At 42.7% G+C, this 17,326-nt stretch overlaps 1 protein-coding gene across 1 annotated transcript in view; it reads right to left on the reverse strand.

The window, feature by feature from the left end:
* Positions 1-17,326, reverse strand: part of FNDC3B (fibronectin type III domain containing 3B) — a gene marked incomplete at both ends in the record, with an annotated part of 120,350 nt that overhangs the window by 37,353 nt on the left and 65,671 nt on the right. The window contains 6 exons of the mRNA XM_079539675.1: positions 231-405; positions 2,877-3,001; positions 9,143-9,196; positions 9,523-9,661; positions 12,455-12,514; positions 14,653-14,810. Coding sequence (XP_079395801.1) covers positions 231-405; positions 2,877-3,001; positions 9,143-9,196; positions 9,523-9,661; positions 12,455-12,514; positions 14,653-14,810 — 711 coding nt within the window. The remainder of the gene's footprint in view (positions 1-230; positions 406-2,876; positions 3,002-9,142; positions 9,197-9,522; positions 9,662-12,454; positions 12,515-14,652; positions 14,811-17,326) is intronic.

Here is a 17,326-nt window from a genome sequence, read left to right on the forward strand (position 1 = left end):
TGGAGCTGAACAAATCACACATCCGTGTCCTGCCAAATACTGCATACTCTCAAAAGGCATTCTATTAATTTTTTTTTTCTGTTACATAACGTTTTAAGAATCCTCACATAACCTTTGATTGGAACAGCCCTTCAAAATAGCAATCCATAATACTCTCGATAAACTTGGACTAATAAATGGAAACTCAATTTGAGCCACTCAGTACACTCTGTAGTAACAACAGCACTTACATTATCTTCTTCCTGAATTTCCAAGGTGTAGGAAATCACTTCTTCTGGCGTGCATCCTTCTACTTTATTCCACTGCAATGCAACCCATGTAACACCAGCTCGAACAAGCCTTGGTGCAGAGGGAGTCTGAGGAATATTACCTGCAGTGTAGCATACCACCTCCTGGCTGTACCCACTGGACAGGAAAAGAGGACAGAGGAACATTTAAAGACAAACCCACAAAAAAAACCTTATTGTATTCACATACATATTCTGTAGTTTCAAAAAATTTAGGTGCTGTTAATGTTTTCCAAATGGGAAGAAAAAAAAAAAAAAGAGCGAGCATGCAAAGTTAAGGAAAAGTCAAAACTAAGGATAGAAATAAATGGAGGATTGTCATAGAATTGTAGAATTCTGTGTCCTCACAGTCATTTTTATGAATTTCATTGCAATGACATTTGGAAAAATACCTGATTGCCTCAAAAATATTAACTTGCTCTTAACTGTGAAGTAAATCTAATTTAACAAGGAGGAACTAAAGCGTAGCAAACAAAGCCTGACTTCTACATTTTCACATGTTGAATTTGAGATATAGTTTCCACCTCTAATGAACTTGGAATACAACTTTATTTAATCTCTATCTCTGAAAGCCAAGTGCTTCAGCAAATCCAGACTCAATACTTCAGACACCCCTCCAAAGAAAGTAGGGAAAACGTATCCATTCATGACCATGCAGACTCAATAACACACAGGAGGTGCCCAGTGCAGGCTCAGACACCTTCCTCCTCTTCAGGTTGGCTTTGCTCCTTTCTAACTTCACCTACTCAAATTCCTTTGCATTTAAAGCTAGAACAAAGTTGTTCCTTCACACAGTTCAGGCTGCAACCAGACAGAACAGCTGCAGAAGAGATGCATGCTCTCACCTTGTCTAAAACTCAGTACGCAATGCCTTGCAATGCAACAGGCTGTTGTGTTCAACAAGTGTGGGAACAGCTCCCATAAGACCCCAGCAGGCTGTACTATGTACAACAGAAATTTGAGAATGACATTTAAAGCAGCTAGAGTTTGGTAGATCTTAAGGAGTGCATCAGAACTCTCAACTGAGCTCAATTTTCAAATCTGTTTCTAAAGCACAATGCACTTCTGTCAGTTCATCATAGGAATGCAACGCACACAAAGAAGCCACAGCTCCTTTCCCAAGCCTTCCTTCTCAAAAACAACACAGGAACATGAATTGAAACGTCCTAACAGTTTAAAAACAACTCACCAATAGCCAACATCTGAACAAAAAGAAGAAAAACATCTCAGATGATAAATCCACAAGCATTAGAGCCAACACCATCTTAAAATATGAAGTGTTAGATGACATTAACATGCCATAATTCTGAGTGCTGTCTATAAAAAACAAGCCACGTGCTGTTGGTGCTTATCTCATAGATTAACACACAGTGGCTGACATGAGCACACTTCTTTGTAAACTCATGAGAAAAAAGGAGAGTATAACCAAAAAAGGGGGGAAGAGCTGAAGCATGTCTGAAAATATTTTAAAAATCTGGCAAACAGAAGAGATTCTCAAACTGTGAACTTTGCAGGGACATCGTTATCGTGCAGCAGCACTCTTCTTTTTTGCACTTAGCAGCTCCAGCTCACATCTCTGAAACAGTTGAAAAAATATTTAAACAGGGAGGGAGGTGATCTCGCAAGAAGCTGGTGAGGGACTCTGCAAACACGAACAGCCCCAGCATATCTCAAAGGGAAAACACACGATCACAAATACAGTAACTTTCTAAAGTTACACGTTGTTAGGAGTTTCACATTTTGGAAGATAGGACAAAAAAAACCCAATCTCCCACAGCAAAGCACATCATTATAGGCCAGCTGTTTATGTTTCCTTCTTGTAGTAATTACTGGATCCTGTTTAGCTAAGGCCAATGAACGAGTACACAAAAGCACTGGTTGTTTAGCTTCTTCACAGCTCAGCATTTCCTTGCCTGCTCTCCCTTCCACGAGCAGACCCAGCCCCTACAGCACCATGTTCCTTGGGTACACGCTGGCCCTTGCTGTGCAGTGCCTCCCCAGGAGGTCCCTGAGGGTTGGAATAAGCCTGATTTCTCACCACTTTCATTTGAACGCATCTGCTCACAGGCAGAGAAAAGCCTTTGGGTGTGCCCATCCTCTCTGGGGTCAGCCCTGCCAGTCCTGAAAGAACGAAGGGACTGTACTGCTGAAAAAAGACAGAGGACCTTTGCTGTAAAATAGGAAAATAAATACATCAAGATTCCTTTCAAAATCTGTAACTCAACTTCCTCTTGCTTGTTTTTCTTGGTTCGCAGAGGTCCCTAGGGGGAACTTCACATAACAGATGTATTCTTTTTGTATAAGAAACAGACCACAAAACACCATTTAACACCTCAAAAGAAGTCTCTGCCTCGGCCAACCTCTCTCTCAGGGCAGTTCCCTGGGAGGCCAACGATCCCACCAGGGGAGATGTGACGAACGCAGAAGTGTTAATAATGGACCAAACATCAGATATTTAACTCAAAACCATAAAGAGGAGAAAAAAACGAAAACAGAACAAAGCAAAGTCTGCTTTTATGATTTCATTGCAAGTTGAACTCTTAAAAAACCACTTTTCCTCCAAGAAGTGTGCATCCTAGGCTAACTTACCTAGTACCAATGTCATTCTGAGCTGCGAGTCGGAAGGTGTAACCCAAAGCTGGACACAGCTTAGTCAGCTTGCAATGCTTCTGGCTTCCAAAGTAGCATTCTCTGAAACCACTGTTCCTTTTTCCCTAGAAAGAGCAGAGTCTGTAATCAGATAGCTATGCAACAAAACCGGGTGTTTCTTATTTTAAGAACTGTTAAATGATATTAGATTTAGAGGCTTTCATATAAGCAGTGAGCAAACAGAACTCTGTACAACAGCTGCTGGCAGCACTGCTACATTACCTAAATTGATACATTTACATGCAGAATGTTGTCAGATCCCTCCTCCTTGCAGGTTATCTTCATGAGATGTATTTACAACTTTTGACACTAACTGAAATGCAATTTATCCTAGTCCTTAACCTCAAGGCATACAAGCTGGGTGTGAAATTCATCTCGGGAGCCTGCAACCAATTTCTCTGTACACCAGATTCCATCGGCCCTTCAGGAACACTTCACCCACCAGAGGGCTCTCGCTGCCCGTTGTCAGCCCGCCGTGCTCCAGCTGCTCCACGGGACAGGCACAGTACTCGTCTCTGCAGCTTTTAGTTTTGGGCTATTTCCAACAAAGGTGCCCCTCACTGCAGTTAATATTCGAACAGCCCAACCTGCTGCTGCCTCCTCGGGCTCTGCCCCTCTTCCCAAGCACCATTCTTCTCCTACGGTCAATATATCACTTCATCATTAAAGACTCCCAAAATACCCAAGTGGGATGTACATTTTTCACCAGACCGTTCTCCAGCCCCTGTCCATTTCCACCTCCTTGCACTCGGATTGCAAAACAGAAGCAAGAGCTCCACAAAACACGTGTAGTAAATCTCCAGGATGTGTTTGCCAAACTAAAACAATCACACAGACCTCCAGCGCTGCACAGTTTGGAGGCACTGAAGGGACGTTCAGCACAGCAGCAAATAACCATAACTTACTTTTATTTACCCAGTGCTATTCTACATCTGTTCTAGAACTTGTTTTTACTGATGCTCTCCTTTAACTTCACCCACCTGCTCTGGCTGCAACATTACTGCACAGCCCAAATAAATTCAGGGGTGGAACTTCTTTCAATTCTAACATCCTTCAGTATATAGTTACAAGATAAAAATTCTTTTCAACAAAAGCAGAGGCCTCCCTGTTTCCCAGCTCACCCTGCTCAGTACCCTGACCACACAAAACCCGGTTACTAATCTTATGTTTCAGTAAAATAACCATTAATCAGGGCAGGACTAATAAGAATGGGGCTTTTTTCCTTTATGCAAACACTCCCTTGCAGATTCAGAGGCCTTCCATTAATTTTTCTTTGATGGTTTAAAATCATCCTGACTTCGCTGCTTTCAAAGCACTTGAAAACATTTAATCTCTTTTGACTTTGTGCTTAGGGATGTATTTTTTCCATCACTTCCCTGTGCTTTTTCTCCAAGAGAATAGAGCGACCAAATGCTAAGCACGTGATTAACGAGTACAGCAATGGCTGGCTGGAAAGGGAAGCCATGAAAAGCCTCACCTGCAGCACAGCACCTGAACTGAGAGCAACAGACCATGGAAATTCCACTTGGTCAGACTGGTGGGTTAAAACCCAACTTTAACATTTGGTAATCTTCAACTTCACCATCGTACAAATTCTGACACTGTATATATCTTTCTTCTGGATCTGGTATCATACATTCCCCAAGACTCACTCAGAGACTGACTGGTATTCAAGTTACTCAGACTGGCTGGTATTTCGGCTTCTATTGGCACTAATTGGATAGGCTGGCCGATATTTCTAATTATTCTGGCATTAATGGCCTGGAAATAGTCTCTCTGCTCCTTCCCTCCCAAGATTTATGAAAGCTCTAATGCTGGCATAATTATGGACAAGCACAACTGGCAGGCTGGTACTGGCTGCCACCCAAGAGCCTTGCAGCTTTCCCAGAATCCTTCCCCTATTCTTTGTATATTCAGCATCCAACTTTTAATCCTCTAAATAATGTTTCGTAAGTTGCTTAAAATACACTGTATCATTTCCTCAAATATTTCTAATCCACAAATTTCAGAGGGAGAGCAGCCACTGTCTGACTTCCCCAGCCCTGCTTTCTCCAGCCTGCACCGCCTTCTATTCACAGTGACAGCCCATGCTGTGCTGGCATCAGGGCCCGTCCGAGGAAACGGGGGCAATTTAGCTCCACCAATTCATTAGACTTGCACAATACTATAACACAGCGTATTAGCAGAGATTTTAAAAGGTTCTCCTGCTGTTTCAGCTCCATTTGAAGCTACACGCACACTTAAAACAGTGCTGAAGTTTCTTGTGGAGATTGGGTTGATGGAGATGATGGGAAAGAGATTTTAAGCAAGTTTCGTTGGCTACTGTCCTTGCAGAAGACACTGTCAGAAGGGATGAGCCACTGTAGGAGAAAGGAAGCAGGAGCAGAGCACAGCCCTTCCCAAGCCCTCAATGCAAAGGGCTTGAATGGAAGCTGCCAGCATCAGACCTGCAACCAGGAGGCACGGTGGCAATCTGTTCCAGGCCACGGCAGCATAACTGCTGCACTTGGTTCATGCTGGCAATAAAAAGCACCAGACTGATACTGGATCTGACACCAGGCTGTGATGCAGACTGTAGGGGTGATAATAAACACACTTGAATATCTCTGCAAAGCATTTATTGTGCTGGCACTGCTGCAAGTGGCTGAACTTTCTGTATATACAAACACTCAGAAAACAGAGCAGGACTCACGAAACATCCCTAAAATGTGTATATAAAAAGCAAATGGTTTTATCCAAACATCTCCTCTTGCATATCTAATAGCAGTGACACGGGCACAAAACAGACCTAGAGGGCAGGAAGGCAAACACGCACCTAAAAGCCCAAGCAGAGCAGAGCAGAGGTCTGTGTATCCCAGTCCTGGTGGAGCATCGCTGGGGCACACGGACCAGAGGGTCAGCTAGTACAAGTCAGCACATCTCTGCCAGCTGGTCTTAAGACATTTAAGACTTCTTGGCAGAATAAAATGATCTCCATCTATTGCAGTATAAACTTCCATGCATATGGAATTGAATTGGGTGGTAATGAACCTGTCTCTCTCTTCCACAGATTAAAACACAACGCTCTCTGGATCAAAAAGAAGGCATGAACACACTGCATGCCCTTGTCTCTGGCTCAGAAACAGTCCTACGGACAATGAATAGGGTATCCTCACCATCCATATGCACAAGAGAAACATTTATTTACTACCACTCAATCACAGAATGATCATTTCACGTCTAATTAGTAACAAAGGCCTGATTCTTACAGCACTGCCAGGGGCAATTTCTAATGCAACTGCAGTTCACTAAGTTTGATGAATGCTGGCATCTGGAGAAAGCATAAGCTCTGCAGTGATGTTCTGCTACGTACATTTTTAATGCATCTTATTCAGATCAATCTTTTTTACCCTGAATTATGAATCCAGGCTCTATGTCACCAAATGGCTAGTTTAGGTTCGTAAGGTCAAAGGGAAATGCAGAAGAAGAGACAGAAGGTGGAGTTTTCCCCAATTTCTGCTGTAACAAAGTGCTTCCAGCCTGCTGGTGCCAAATCCCAGCAATCGAAGTGTGGGCACATCCAGATCCCCTGGAATTTCAAACCACTGGAGAAGAGGGGTTGCTCCTAACACCCCTGAAGTGAATGGAAACTTGGCTACCAAGCACACCATTTAACTGAGCAACAATTTGCTGACCTTTTGCTCTCTGCTGAAGAACGAAGGTCCCTCTGCTACTTGCAGCTTTTTCAGGCAGTTTAAGTTAAACCAGTTTATTAGCAAGGCTTTACTACAGTAATTCAACGATATACGCCAGAACAGAGAAAAAAAGAATTTGCCTTTTCTAAGTAACAGACAACAGCCCGTTCAAACAATTTAATCCAAACTGAGGGGGAAAAAGATGAAATAGCAGGATTAGCTTTGTCTATCCACTGCTTTATTTTCCAGGCCCCGCAGGTCAGGAAAAAGCTCAGAACTGACCTGCAGCCATGCAGGGTAAGGTGCTGTCCTCCTGCTCCAACAACTTAGAGCCTCACCCAACCCTAGGGCTGTAAAACAGCACCACGCTTCTGCCATCATTTTACAGCAACCATTTACTTTTTGAGTAGGAAAGCAACACCATCTCCAATTCTGGCTGCATTTTAGATACTATAAACTTCAATTCATCAGCCACGGGAAGTTGTGAGGTCTGAGATGCACTGCTTCTTGTAATCACTCCCTACCTCTTACTGCAGAGTCACATTTTCTATGCAGACTGCCATCTCGGTGTGTTTTTCTAACTTTGTTATTGGACAGGTTTCTTGCTCTCCATTCATGCAATACCCCCTGTGCTTTGCAGTTGCAATTTAATTTCCTTCCGATCACCGATTTTCCTGTGTTTATATTTTATCCTGTGCCCCATAGCTAATGAATGCTGCTCTAGCTGAGCTCTGGCAGAGCATCTGCTGTTGCCTGGCAAGCATTCTCCTCTCCCTCCACATATTTACTTCTTGATTTCAGCAGGACACAGTGTGGCATTGTAACAAAGCTGGGGCATTTGCCTAATCGAAATTTACGTGGCGCAGAGAGAGTACAACATTTACAAATGACATGGGCTGCCATTCTTTCATCCGTGCTGGCCAGCTGTCCGCTGGGATCTCAGATTTCAGGACTGTTACTGAGAAAACAAGGTAATCAAAGTAGATGGGCAAAGGCAAACAGGATTCCTGCATTCTTTGCCACTGGTGCATACTCTGGTCTAAAACAAGCTACTTTTGCCCCATGAAAGAAAAAGAGGCATAATCAATCTTTCTAGTTATATTCTCAGTATTAAAGGTTGAAAGGACAAGAGCAATCTGTTACACATAAAAAATACAACTGGGCACCACGTGGACAAAATTAACATTGAAAATATGTGCACTGTATTAATGTTCTGTTGTTGGTCCTTCACCTCAAATCTTCACATTCTCCCCTTCCCTCCTCCACTCCTTCATTCCTCTGTGTTGTTATGTTCCCATGGCTTCCCAGCTAATGGAAGCTTTGCAAGAGATCAAAACTGCAGAATCAAGATGTCACAGAATGTATAATGGGATTATCCTGGCCTGTCCTTCTGGAGAAATATTTTTTTTATTTCCTTTCCCAGACCTCACACTCCATTTTTTTCTTCTTCACTGAAAACCTTTCCCCTTCCATTATGCAGAGAGAGGCAGCCAGCCGCTCTGGAATTATTGTTTTATTTTAGTTCAGCGGGTTTCTCATCATGAAGGTCCCACTTGCTGTGATAGTGCATCCAGTAAATGTTTGCACAGCGGGTGGTTCCAAATGCCAAACATGTAGCAGACCGATCTGGGAACATATTACTAGTGAAATGATGGAGAACTGTTCATAGCAGACTATTCCCTTTAGAATATTATTTTTAGAATATTAAAAACCCAAGAGATGTTTCTCAGACTGAACAACTACACGCCCCTCCACACTCTTCACTTCCTGACTCATCACGTTTTATTTTTAATGTGTTGCCCAAGCCTTCTGTCACCAATACATTTTTCCTTCAAAGATGATAACCACTGACTCACGCTTTCTGCAAAAACATGACTTGTGCAATGGCAAAAAGGCATAAAGGAATCAGGGGAAGGAGGGAGGACTTGCAACCAGAACTCACTTCAAGCAAGCAGCACTGCACACCCCTTGCTTTTGGCCCTCTCCCCAGTGGCACGCTGCTCACTAATGCTGTAAGTTAAGACACCTTTGGGGCAGAAAACCACAATTTTCCCTGGTGTCTGTAAGAGTACTAAAAGTCACTGTGTAAAGGATACCATTACTTTAAGCTTGAGTACATTTTCTGCACAAAGGTCTCCATGATCATGTCCTGCTGCCCTTGAGGCAGGAACAGTGTTTTTCCTTCTGCACTTACCATCCAGAAGAATGTGACCATGAACAGACCTCTTAAGATATATCACAATGCAAGCAGTTACATAAGTAATGCTAACTGAAAAATTAGGCACACCATGCAGTAAAAAATTGAATTTCAAGAGGACAGAAGCAGTAAATAGTGTCTCTTCATAAAACACCAAATCATAAGCATTCCCCTCACTGCTCCTTTCACAATTCCAACTCTACCGACTGTCATCAGGATTTCATTTTCCTACTTCTAGTTTCCCCTCTATTTAATTAATTTTCTTTACTCAGAAAATCCTTGTAAAGCCTGAGTGCCATTTATTTACGTGTTTATTTCAACTGATTGTTGCTTACCTCATCCCACTCTAGAAGGTAGCTGGTGATTTTTGAGCCATTATCAATGGGCGCCTATGAACAAAAACAAACAAAAGGCAGTTTTGGGAATAAGAGAACTACTTTCTGCCCCCAAGCATATGACTGCAGTTTAAAGTAAAATTAAAGCACACAGCTTGGCAGCCTCTTAACGACTAACGAGAAGAAGCTGGAATGTAATGAAACACATACATTTTAAAAGTCAAGTCAGTGCACAGGGAGGGATTTGTCAGAGCAGAGCAAGTTCATGTCCTTTACTGAAAAACGCCTGTCTCATTTTCAGTTATGTTTTACAGTTATGTTGGCATGCTGTATTTTCCTCAGATTTTGTGAGTGCCCACTCTGACCCAAGCATTACCTACCTTCCATTGTAAGGTTAAGGAGCTTTTGGTCCTGTGAGAGGGCTTGGGTGGGAAGGGACACTCTGGTGCTGAGCTGTGAGTGGTGAAGCTTACTGGCTCTGAGCAGGAACCCCTTACTGAATTGTACGTTGCATACACCCTGGAAATGGACACATGGAATTGGGTTATACATTTGCTGACCAGACTAGAAAGGACTGCCTCAGCCATAACACTTGACTACCAAAGCATCCACGATACTGTCCACCAATGACAGATTTCTCACAAAACAGTGGCTATCTGCTTCACTTGGTACAAATATCCAAACAAATCCACAGCCGAAGAAGAGAGTTACAGCATCTTATGCACCAACTCCCCTTGCCCACTGGGTTACCATCATCTTTTCTTTCTACCACGAGAAATTATTTCATTGGCTACTGTGTCATTTTGCACACTGTGCAAAAAATGCTCCTCAGAAGATAACAAAGCATGAACTCATAATTAAATAGGATGAACACGAATGCCCTGTTCACGCTTGACTCACATGTGCCATGTCCAGTGGTGGCAACTGCTGACCTCCCTCCATGAGTACAAGCTTCTACACAGCTGCAGTGCCAATATTTAATGAGCTCTTGGAGTTAAAACTAACACAAACACAAAAATAGGGATAAACACAGCTCAAAAGCATTGCTGTGATAGAAGTCAACTTGATTTCAGGCAAACTGTCTATATACCAGCATAGAGGGATATAACTGTTACAAACACATGAAAGCAAAACATATCTGAGCACCTTTACACAAAATGAAAAAATCAATGGTATTTTTCTCCTCCACATTTTCCATGAAGCAAAAGAAAGTGCAAACTTGAAGTCTTCTACTCAGAAAACATTCCAACCCTGACCAGACAATGACCTCTGGGCTGGCTGTAGCTATTGTGCACTTCAATGGGAAAGGGCAATTTCTAAATTTGTTTAGAGTAGGTAAGAGTAATTTATGCACAATGGCCACCTACTCAGAATCAAACCTTAGGGGGAAGTCACAAGAACTGCTCTAGTGCTGTTTTATAGCTCACCTGTTAGCAGTCAGGAGTAAAAACAAATGCAATTAATTAATTGCCTCTGCAGCTGGCAACTGGCCACACTGTGTGCATGTGTATTGGAAACAGGCAAGGCTGAGAATCAAGCACATCTCTGGGAAACACAGATATGTAAAGATGAGTTTAAGGATCATCTTCTGCAAGCCACTGGAAAGCTGCACCGCTGGCTTTGCCAGTTGGAAGCTGTGATGGTACCTGTGTGTCCCTGTCACTAAATGCTCTGCTGCTGCTTCCTGCCTGCTGGAATGTTTCTTGAGAAACAAAGAGAAGGTAACAAGGGTTGTGAAATTAGTTGGCTCTGAAATTTCTGTAGCATAAAACTTTTATGTGATTAAAGACTTCATTTTCACCCACCTTAGCCATAAAAGGGACCAAGAGGCTCTCACAAAGGCACATGCCATCATCTTTGTACCTACCAGGACAGTAATATTTGAACCCACATCCTGCACTTCTGCAGAGTGGAGAGGCTGTTCTAGGTGCCCAGGGCCCAGTGCAACACTTATCACTGTGAAAACAGAAGCCCTTGGAGATGCTGCCAAGGTTAAGCAGACCCAGAACAACGTGCTGAGTAACGGCTGCTCACATGCATTTCTTTACTTCGTAGCTGTTAATACATAATGCAGTTTCAACTAACAAGAAAATTGTCACAGAAAGCAGTCTGCTTTTTCAGCATTGGTTTCCTCCACTACAAACACGTGCTGCTGCTTTTTAAGTCTGACTTTTACATTTGGCAGTCACTCATTCTCTTTAAACAAAAGTTACAGCTAACTGTTCACAAATGATTTATAATTTGGCAAACATGCAGGAAAACACAGGGAACTGTAGGTAGGCAGATAGGCAGAATGAATTGATTTGGAAGCAAGCCAGCCAAGATCTGAGGCAAATACACCCTTCGAAATCCTATGAGGTCTCAACGCCTCACTTTGTAAGACTACCACATTATTTTGGAAGTTTGCTTTAAAAGCTACACTCAATTGCTTACTGTAGGAAGCTCAGCAGTGTTCTACAACTATCTCCTTGCTACCATCCTTTGGCTGCTGTGGCTGCAACTACTGCCCAGGCAGGGAGTCTGAGCATCTCAGACAAAGTTACTCAGGGACCTGAGCAATACTTCAAAAGGCACCAACAGAAAGTAACTTTGAAGAAAAAGAAGGTATAGTATCAGAGGAAGAAAGATGCATTTTGTTTGGTTGTTTGCTCTCCTTGCTTAGAAGTGCTTGTTTAAAGCTTAACAGTAGTGGCCTGGATAGGAAAGAGCCAAACATAGCCCTTGTCCAGACAAAGAGAAGGAAACAATAGACAGGAGCGAAAGGAACTTTTTAAAGGATATTGAGTGTAAGGGAGCAGGATGTGAATCTGAAGCCTTAATTCATGAGTCAAGTCTTTAAAAAACACAGCATGAGTAGATGGTGTTAAAAACAGCAGGGAGCAGAATTGAGAATGTGTTAATAACTGTTGTGACAAACAATTTTAGAATCAAAGAGAAACATGGTTTAAAAAAATCAAGAGAAGCCAAAGTGAATCCATTTTTAGGGAATAAATGCTACAGTTACAGTGGTCAGGTCAGCAGATTTACTTTGTGAAGCATGCTACAGTTACAGTGGTCAGGTCAGCAGATTTACTTTGTGAAGCATGGAGTGTTTATGAAGAAAAGAAAACCTAAAAATCATCTGGAGTACCTTTGAGTTTTCTAGCACATCTGTATTACAGTAATGGTGAACACTTGCGGCCAAACACGACTTGCTTCAGTCAAATTTTGAACAAGCTTGAGGTATCCCATTTTTGTACACAAGCACCTTCAGGGCTGTTATATGTACACACAGACTGTATTTAAGAGATCTTCATATTCCCAGTGACTCACCTGACATGATAATCTGTTGCTGGCCTAAGGTCTTTCAGGTTGTATTCTAATTCTTCTCCACTGTAGAGAAAAAATACATCAATTAATTACAAAAAGCAGCATCACACTCAGCACCACTATTGCTTCTCCAGTGACAAGCGACTCCTACATGCTATGACTTGAAAGAAGAAACAGAAATTCCAGCACAGAACAATAGTAGTAAACAATACACGAATAATTTGTCAACACATTCCATGTTCTTGAAAACTTTATAAAGCTCTGCATAGGTAACAGAAGGTAGCTATCATCCTAATCTGTTAAGTAACCCATTTATTTCAACACTATCCTTACATTTTGTTGACATTAGATAAAACTCGCTGTGTTTTTCAACCCTCTCAGTGCTGAGGACAGAATCAATACAACATTATTCTGTACTGCTTGCACGTTCATTATTTCAAAATACTTTTTAAAAAGTGTGAGCCATTGGACATCAGAAGGAAAAGCACTGTTTCTTCCACAACTGCTTCAATAAGTATCATTGTTTTCTCTTCCAGAACCACGCTCTGTGAAGACCATACCAAGCAGATGTTTAATTAATATTCTAACATTACTGAAAGAGATTCACGTCTCTTTTAATAGCAAGAACAACTTTCAGTAACATTAAAAGGACTAAGTTTCAGGTATTTTAGGAAAAAAAAAGAAAAAAAAACAGGAAAAAAACAGTGTAAAAATTGGGCTGGTGTGTCAGGTAAGCTTGAAATTAACATTCTTTTCCTTTTGGTTAGTTTGCTGGCAAATGACTGTTTGGCTCTAGTCACATACTGCTGATCTTCATAGAATTCTTTGAGCTTAAAGGGGCACATAAAGGCCATGTGGTCCAACTCCCTGCAACCCACAGCTCCATCAGAAGCTCAGAGCCCCACCAGCCTGACCTCAGGGATGCCAGGGACCAGGCACCCATGGCCTCTCTGGGCAACCTGTGCCAGTGCTTCACCATTTTCTTAAGATTACAGTGTGGGTTTAGCAGTTAGTTACATAATAATCATCTCCTGTAAGTGCTTGGCTTGTTCATAGTTTTATTAACATATGGGAAATGGGAAAACTCTCTGCCGTAAAGAAATATTCCATAGATAGTTGGGAAAATACAGGGACATGTCTCAAAAACATGGGAACAAGATCAGACAAAAAGCACGTGCCTGCTGGGCTGCCAGAAATTCAGAAAATAAAACAATTTTTTTAAAAAGCATTTTTAAATATAGCCCAATCTCTGTAAATTCAGTTTTTCCCTTTTGAAAAGGGTGCACTTCTCTGCAGAAAGAGAATGCATTCAACATATTGCTGGGCCTTCTTTCACTCCTATGTAACAGCGATCACTGTTGGTCACAGCAGGGCACACAGCACGTTCAGCTAACAGTTGCACACTGGCCAGCAGCAGGAGACAGATTACTCTGAGCAGCTTTAAAACAGATGCACAACGTTTCATAACCAGGAGAAAATGTGCAGCCATCAGAGCAGCACAGAGCAGGCACAAAAAGTACTTGAATGCATCCTTTCTGTTTTAAGAGCTCCTCAGAATGCATTAACATATGAAGATAACTCACAAACAGCTAGTGTAAATATCAGAGAGAAGCAGGCAGCACCTCCCTGGTTAATGCTCTCAGTTTATACTACCCAGGGCAGTCATGCAGTGGACCAGGAGGGATACCCTAATCCACAGGATGTCTTAAGAAAGGAGACAGCTTGGTCTCAAGAGGGAATTCCATGGACTCTGTACCACCTGGGCTCTATGCAATGACATTTGTGAAGGATTAACTATTTCACTATAGCCAGGGTCACAACTCAAAGTTTTCTATCCCAGACATCATTAGAGGGAAAGAAAGAAAGGCGTAACACCATCTGTACTTGATCATGAGCTGAGCTCAGCGGATCACTGACATTAGAGACGGAGAAATCCCTCCGAATTTTTACCTAAGGCTGCTAGGAGCCAAGCATTCAAGGTTTTTCTGCAGAGCAATGCAGCCGGCTGATCAGTGTGCTCCCTCCTTAATCAATCTAAGGCAATGGAAAGGAATAGAAAACTCAAGTTTTTCCTGTAGTGCAGTGTGTTGAGGAGAGGGAAGGAGAAAAGCAACAAGGAGCTTGTGGTGAGCACCCTGCCAGCTTGCTGCAGCGAGGGGGTCAGATGGGGTGGAGAGGAAGTGTAAAAATGGTCCTGTTACCTGTAAATAATCTTGTATTTTCCATCCTTCCCTTTATCTGATAAGGCAACCTCGTAAGTACAGGTGTAAGGCAAACCATTGTTGTGTCTATCCGTGTTTAAAAGGCCGGCAGGAGGTGACCATGACAGCAAAACCGTTCTTGCTTGAATGTTTGTTACCTATGAAAGAAACATCAATTTAAAATCATATCACAAATGAATCACTTTATGTCCTGACCAAAAGACTGCTTTATGATCCCTGGTCATAGAATGGCCTAGGTTAAAAAGTACCTCAAAGATCATGTAGTTTCAACTCCCCTGCCGTGGGCAGGGTTGCAAACCACCAGACCAGCTGCCCAGACATCAGTGGGCGCAGCTAACATGGGATCTAACTGCCAGATGGGTGGGAGATTTCTTTAAGAAAACATTGAAAAAGTGCCTCAAACCTTAGCACCAGAGAACAGAGCAGCTTCATCAGCCCAGCAGTGCAGCACTTCTCCAGCAATACAGGTCCAAATAACACTAGACTGAAGGAGGAGCGCAGCCAGTGGCATCAGCCCTCAAGGACAGCCTTCTGTTATCAAGCCAAGAAAGAAAGAAAACAACCCCTTCACAGCCCACAGCCTCAAGAGAAGTACAGAACAACGGGAACACTGGCTACCTTGGAAAGACTGCACAGCATTTTTATGCACATCTTCTGAAAGAAGTGCAGAGATGACACCCTGCAGCATCATCATCCAGATCTGCCTCCCAAGTGCCTTCACTCAGTGTGGAACACCATCCTCACATGAAAGCTCAGTGCTTCCAGGTGAAAAGTACTCTGATGGTGTATGAGTGTGCTATATCAAGCAGATTCTCTCTGAGCAAGCCGTAAATGTGTTTTTAATGCACTGACAGGGAGGTGACACCATGAGGTGTCTCTCCTTAAGCTCTTGAAAGTTCAGGATTTTAATTTATAGATTTTATAATTTATAGGCTAGATAGCTTACAAAAATCCCAAATGCTTCAGAAAAGACAAATAAGTTTTATTCAACAGTTTGTATGTGAATTAAATTATGACAAAGGTACTTAGAGATAACTGCCCATATTTGAAATAATGCTTTTAGAAGATCATAAACACACACTACTACTATACTAGCTCAACCCATCAACACACAGTTTCTTTTATTATCATGGAAATATGCTTGCATAATTGTTTTTCAAAAATCCAGACGAACTTGGAGCTTGAAGCACGATATCCTGCCAATGTTCTATTGAAGTGTTTTTCTCTATGACTACCCACAGGGACACACGTATGTATATTCCGCATATGGTTAAAAACTTTGGCCTTTCATGAACTTCAGCAATCTGTAAAAAGTTAAGTCTTTTCTACGTTTCTTAATAGAAGAGAAAGGGCGCTACAGACTAACCATGAGGAAAAGTCAGCCTAATGCTGCAATCAGCATGCACACATCTCCATGCAGAGGCTCAGTTCCCAAAGCAGCTCCCAGGCATGGTGCTGCTCCAGCTGCCTTCACGGCACGGCGTTCTGCAGGGCTGCACAGCAGGCATGCTGACTGCTGATGCGCAGCCCGAAATACAAACCCGAGCTGCACACACACCAAGGGAGTAAAGCAACAGAGAGTTTGCCTGTGTGATAAAGTCAGAAAAGGCAAACCATACACTCCCTGGGTATATAGGGCAGCACAGCCTGTGCGTGCTCAAGAGAGCACTGGGAGCGGATTTACTTGCATGGGGAGAGATAAACCTATCTCCTGCTCACAGAGTAACAGGCTCACTATCGTGTCATGTTTACCAGCCAAGGGTGTATCTCCTCTGTATCTGATTTAATGCCAAAGCCACCACTTCACCAGGCAACTCCTACGTGAGCAGGAAACACTCGCTTCGCTATGAAAAAGGATAAGTTAAATAAACTTAAGGAATGCTGGAAGTGGCAAGCAGGCATTCACAGGTCTCTCAGGAGCCTGAAGCCCCTTTTGTCCTGGGAAAAGAAGTACCTTCCAGACAACAGCAAGCAGAGCTGGAGCTGCACTTTCAGTCTGTAGGGGACAGGACAGCTAAATTGCAAGAATCACCCATTTACCACAGGAAACTGTTCACTGACACTGTCCTACCATCATCCTACCAGGTCAGACCGGCACAGCACTTGGCCACAAGCTCGGCAGAAGTGGGGCTGCTGCTGAGGCTCTGCATGCCCACCCCAAACCTGCAGCGCCCAGCACTGCCCCACGGCCGGGCAGCAACAAAAGGTTCTTCTATGAGGAGTTTTGTGTGTCTTGCAAAAAGCACAGTTAATTATTTCTGAAACCTTCTCAGTTGACACAGTGAATGTCTGCTTTATATGCTATCAAAACTTGCTGGTGTAAATAATTATTTTCTAAAAGCCCCTGGGAAAGAATCCCAACTGCTGTGCTGCTGTAATAAGGTTACAAGGCTGATGAATATCCACCCCTCCACTCTTTCAGGTAACACACAATGTTTCTGTACAACTTTCATTATCTTTCAAATTCCAGGTTAGCATTCACAGGCATCGTGTGGTTTGGGGTTTTATTGTGTGTGTGAGAACTACACTGAAAGCCACATTCATCTACTCCCTCGAGGGCAGTGTTTGAAAGACATGGGGGTCAAATGGATGCATGGTTATTACTGGGGTGAGATTGTGCTTTTTGATGATGAGCCTAATCCTGCAATTTGAG

This window comes from Tetrao urogallus (genome assembly GCF_951394365.1).
Source record: "Tetrao urogallus genome assembly, chromosome: 9".
In the NCBI taxonomy this organism is placed as follows: Eukaryota; Metazoa; Chordata; class Aves; order Galliformes; family Phasianidae; genus Tetrao; species Tetrao urogallus.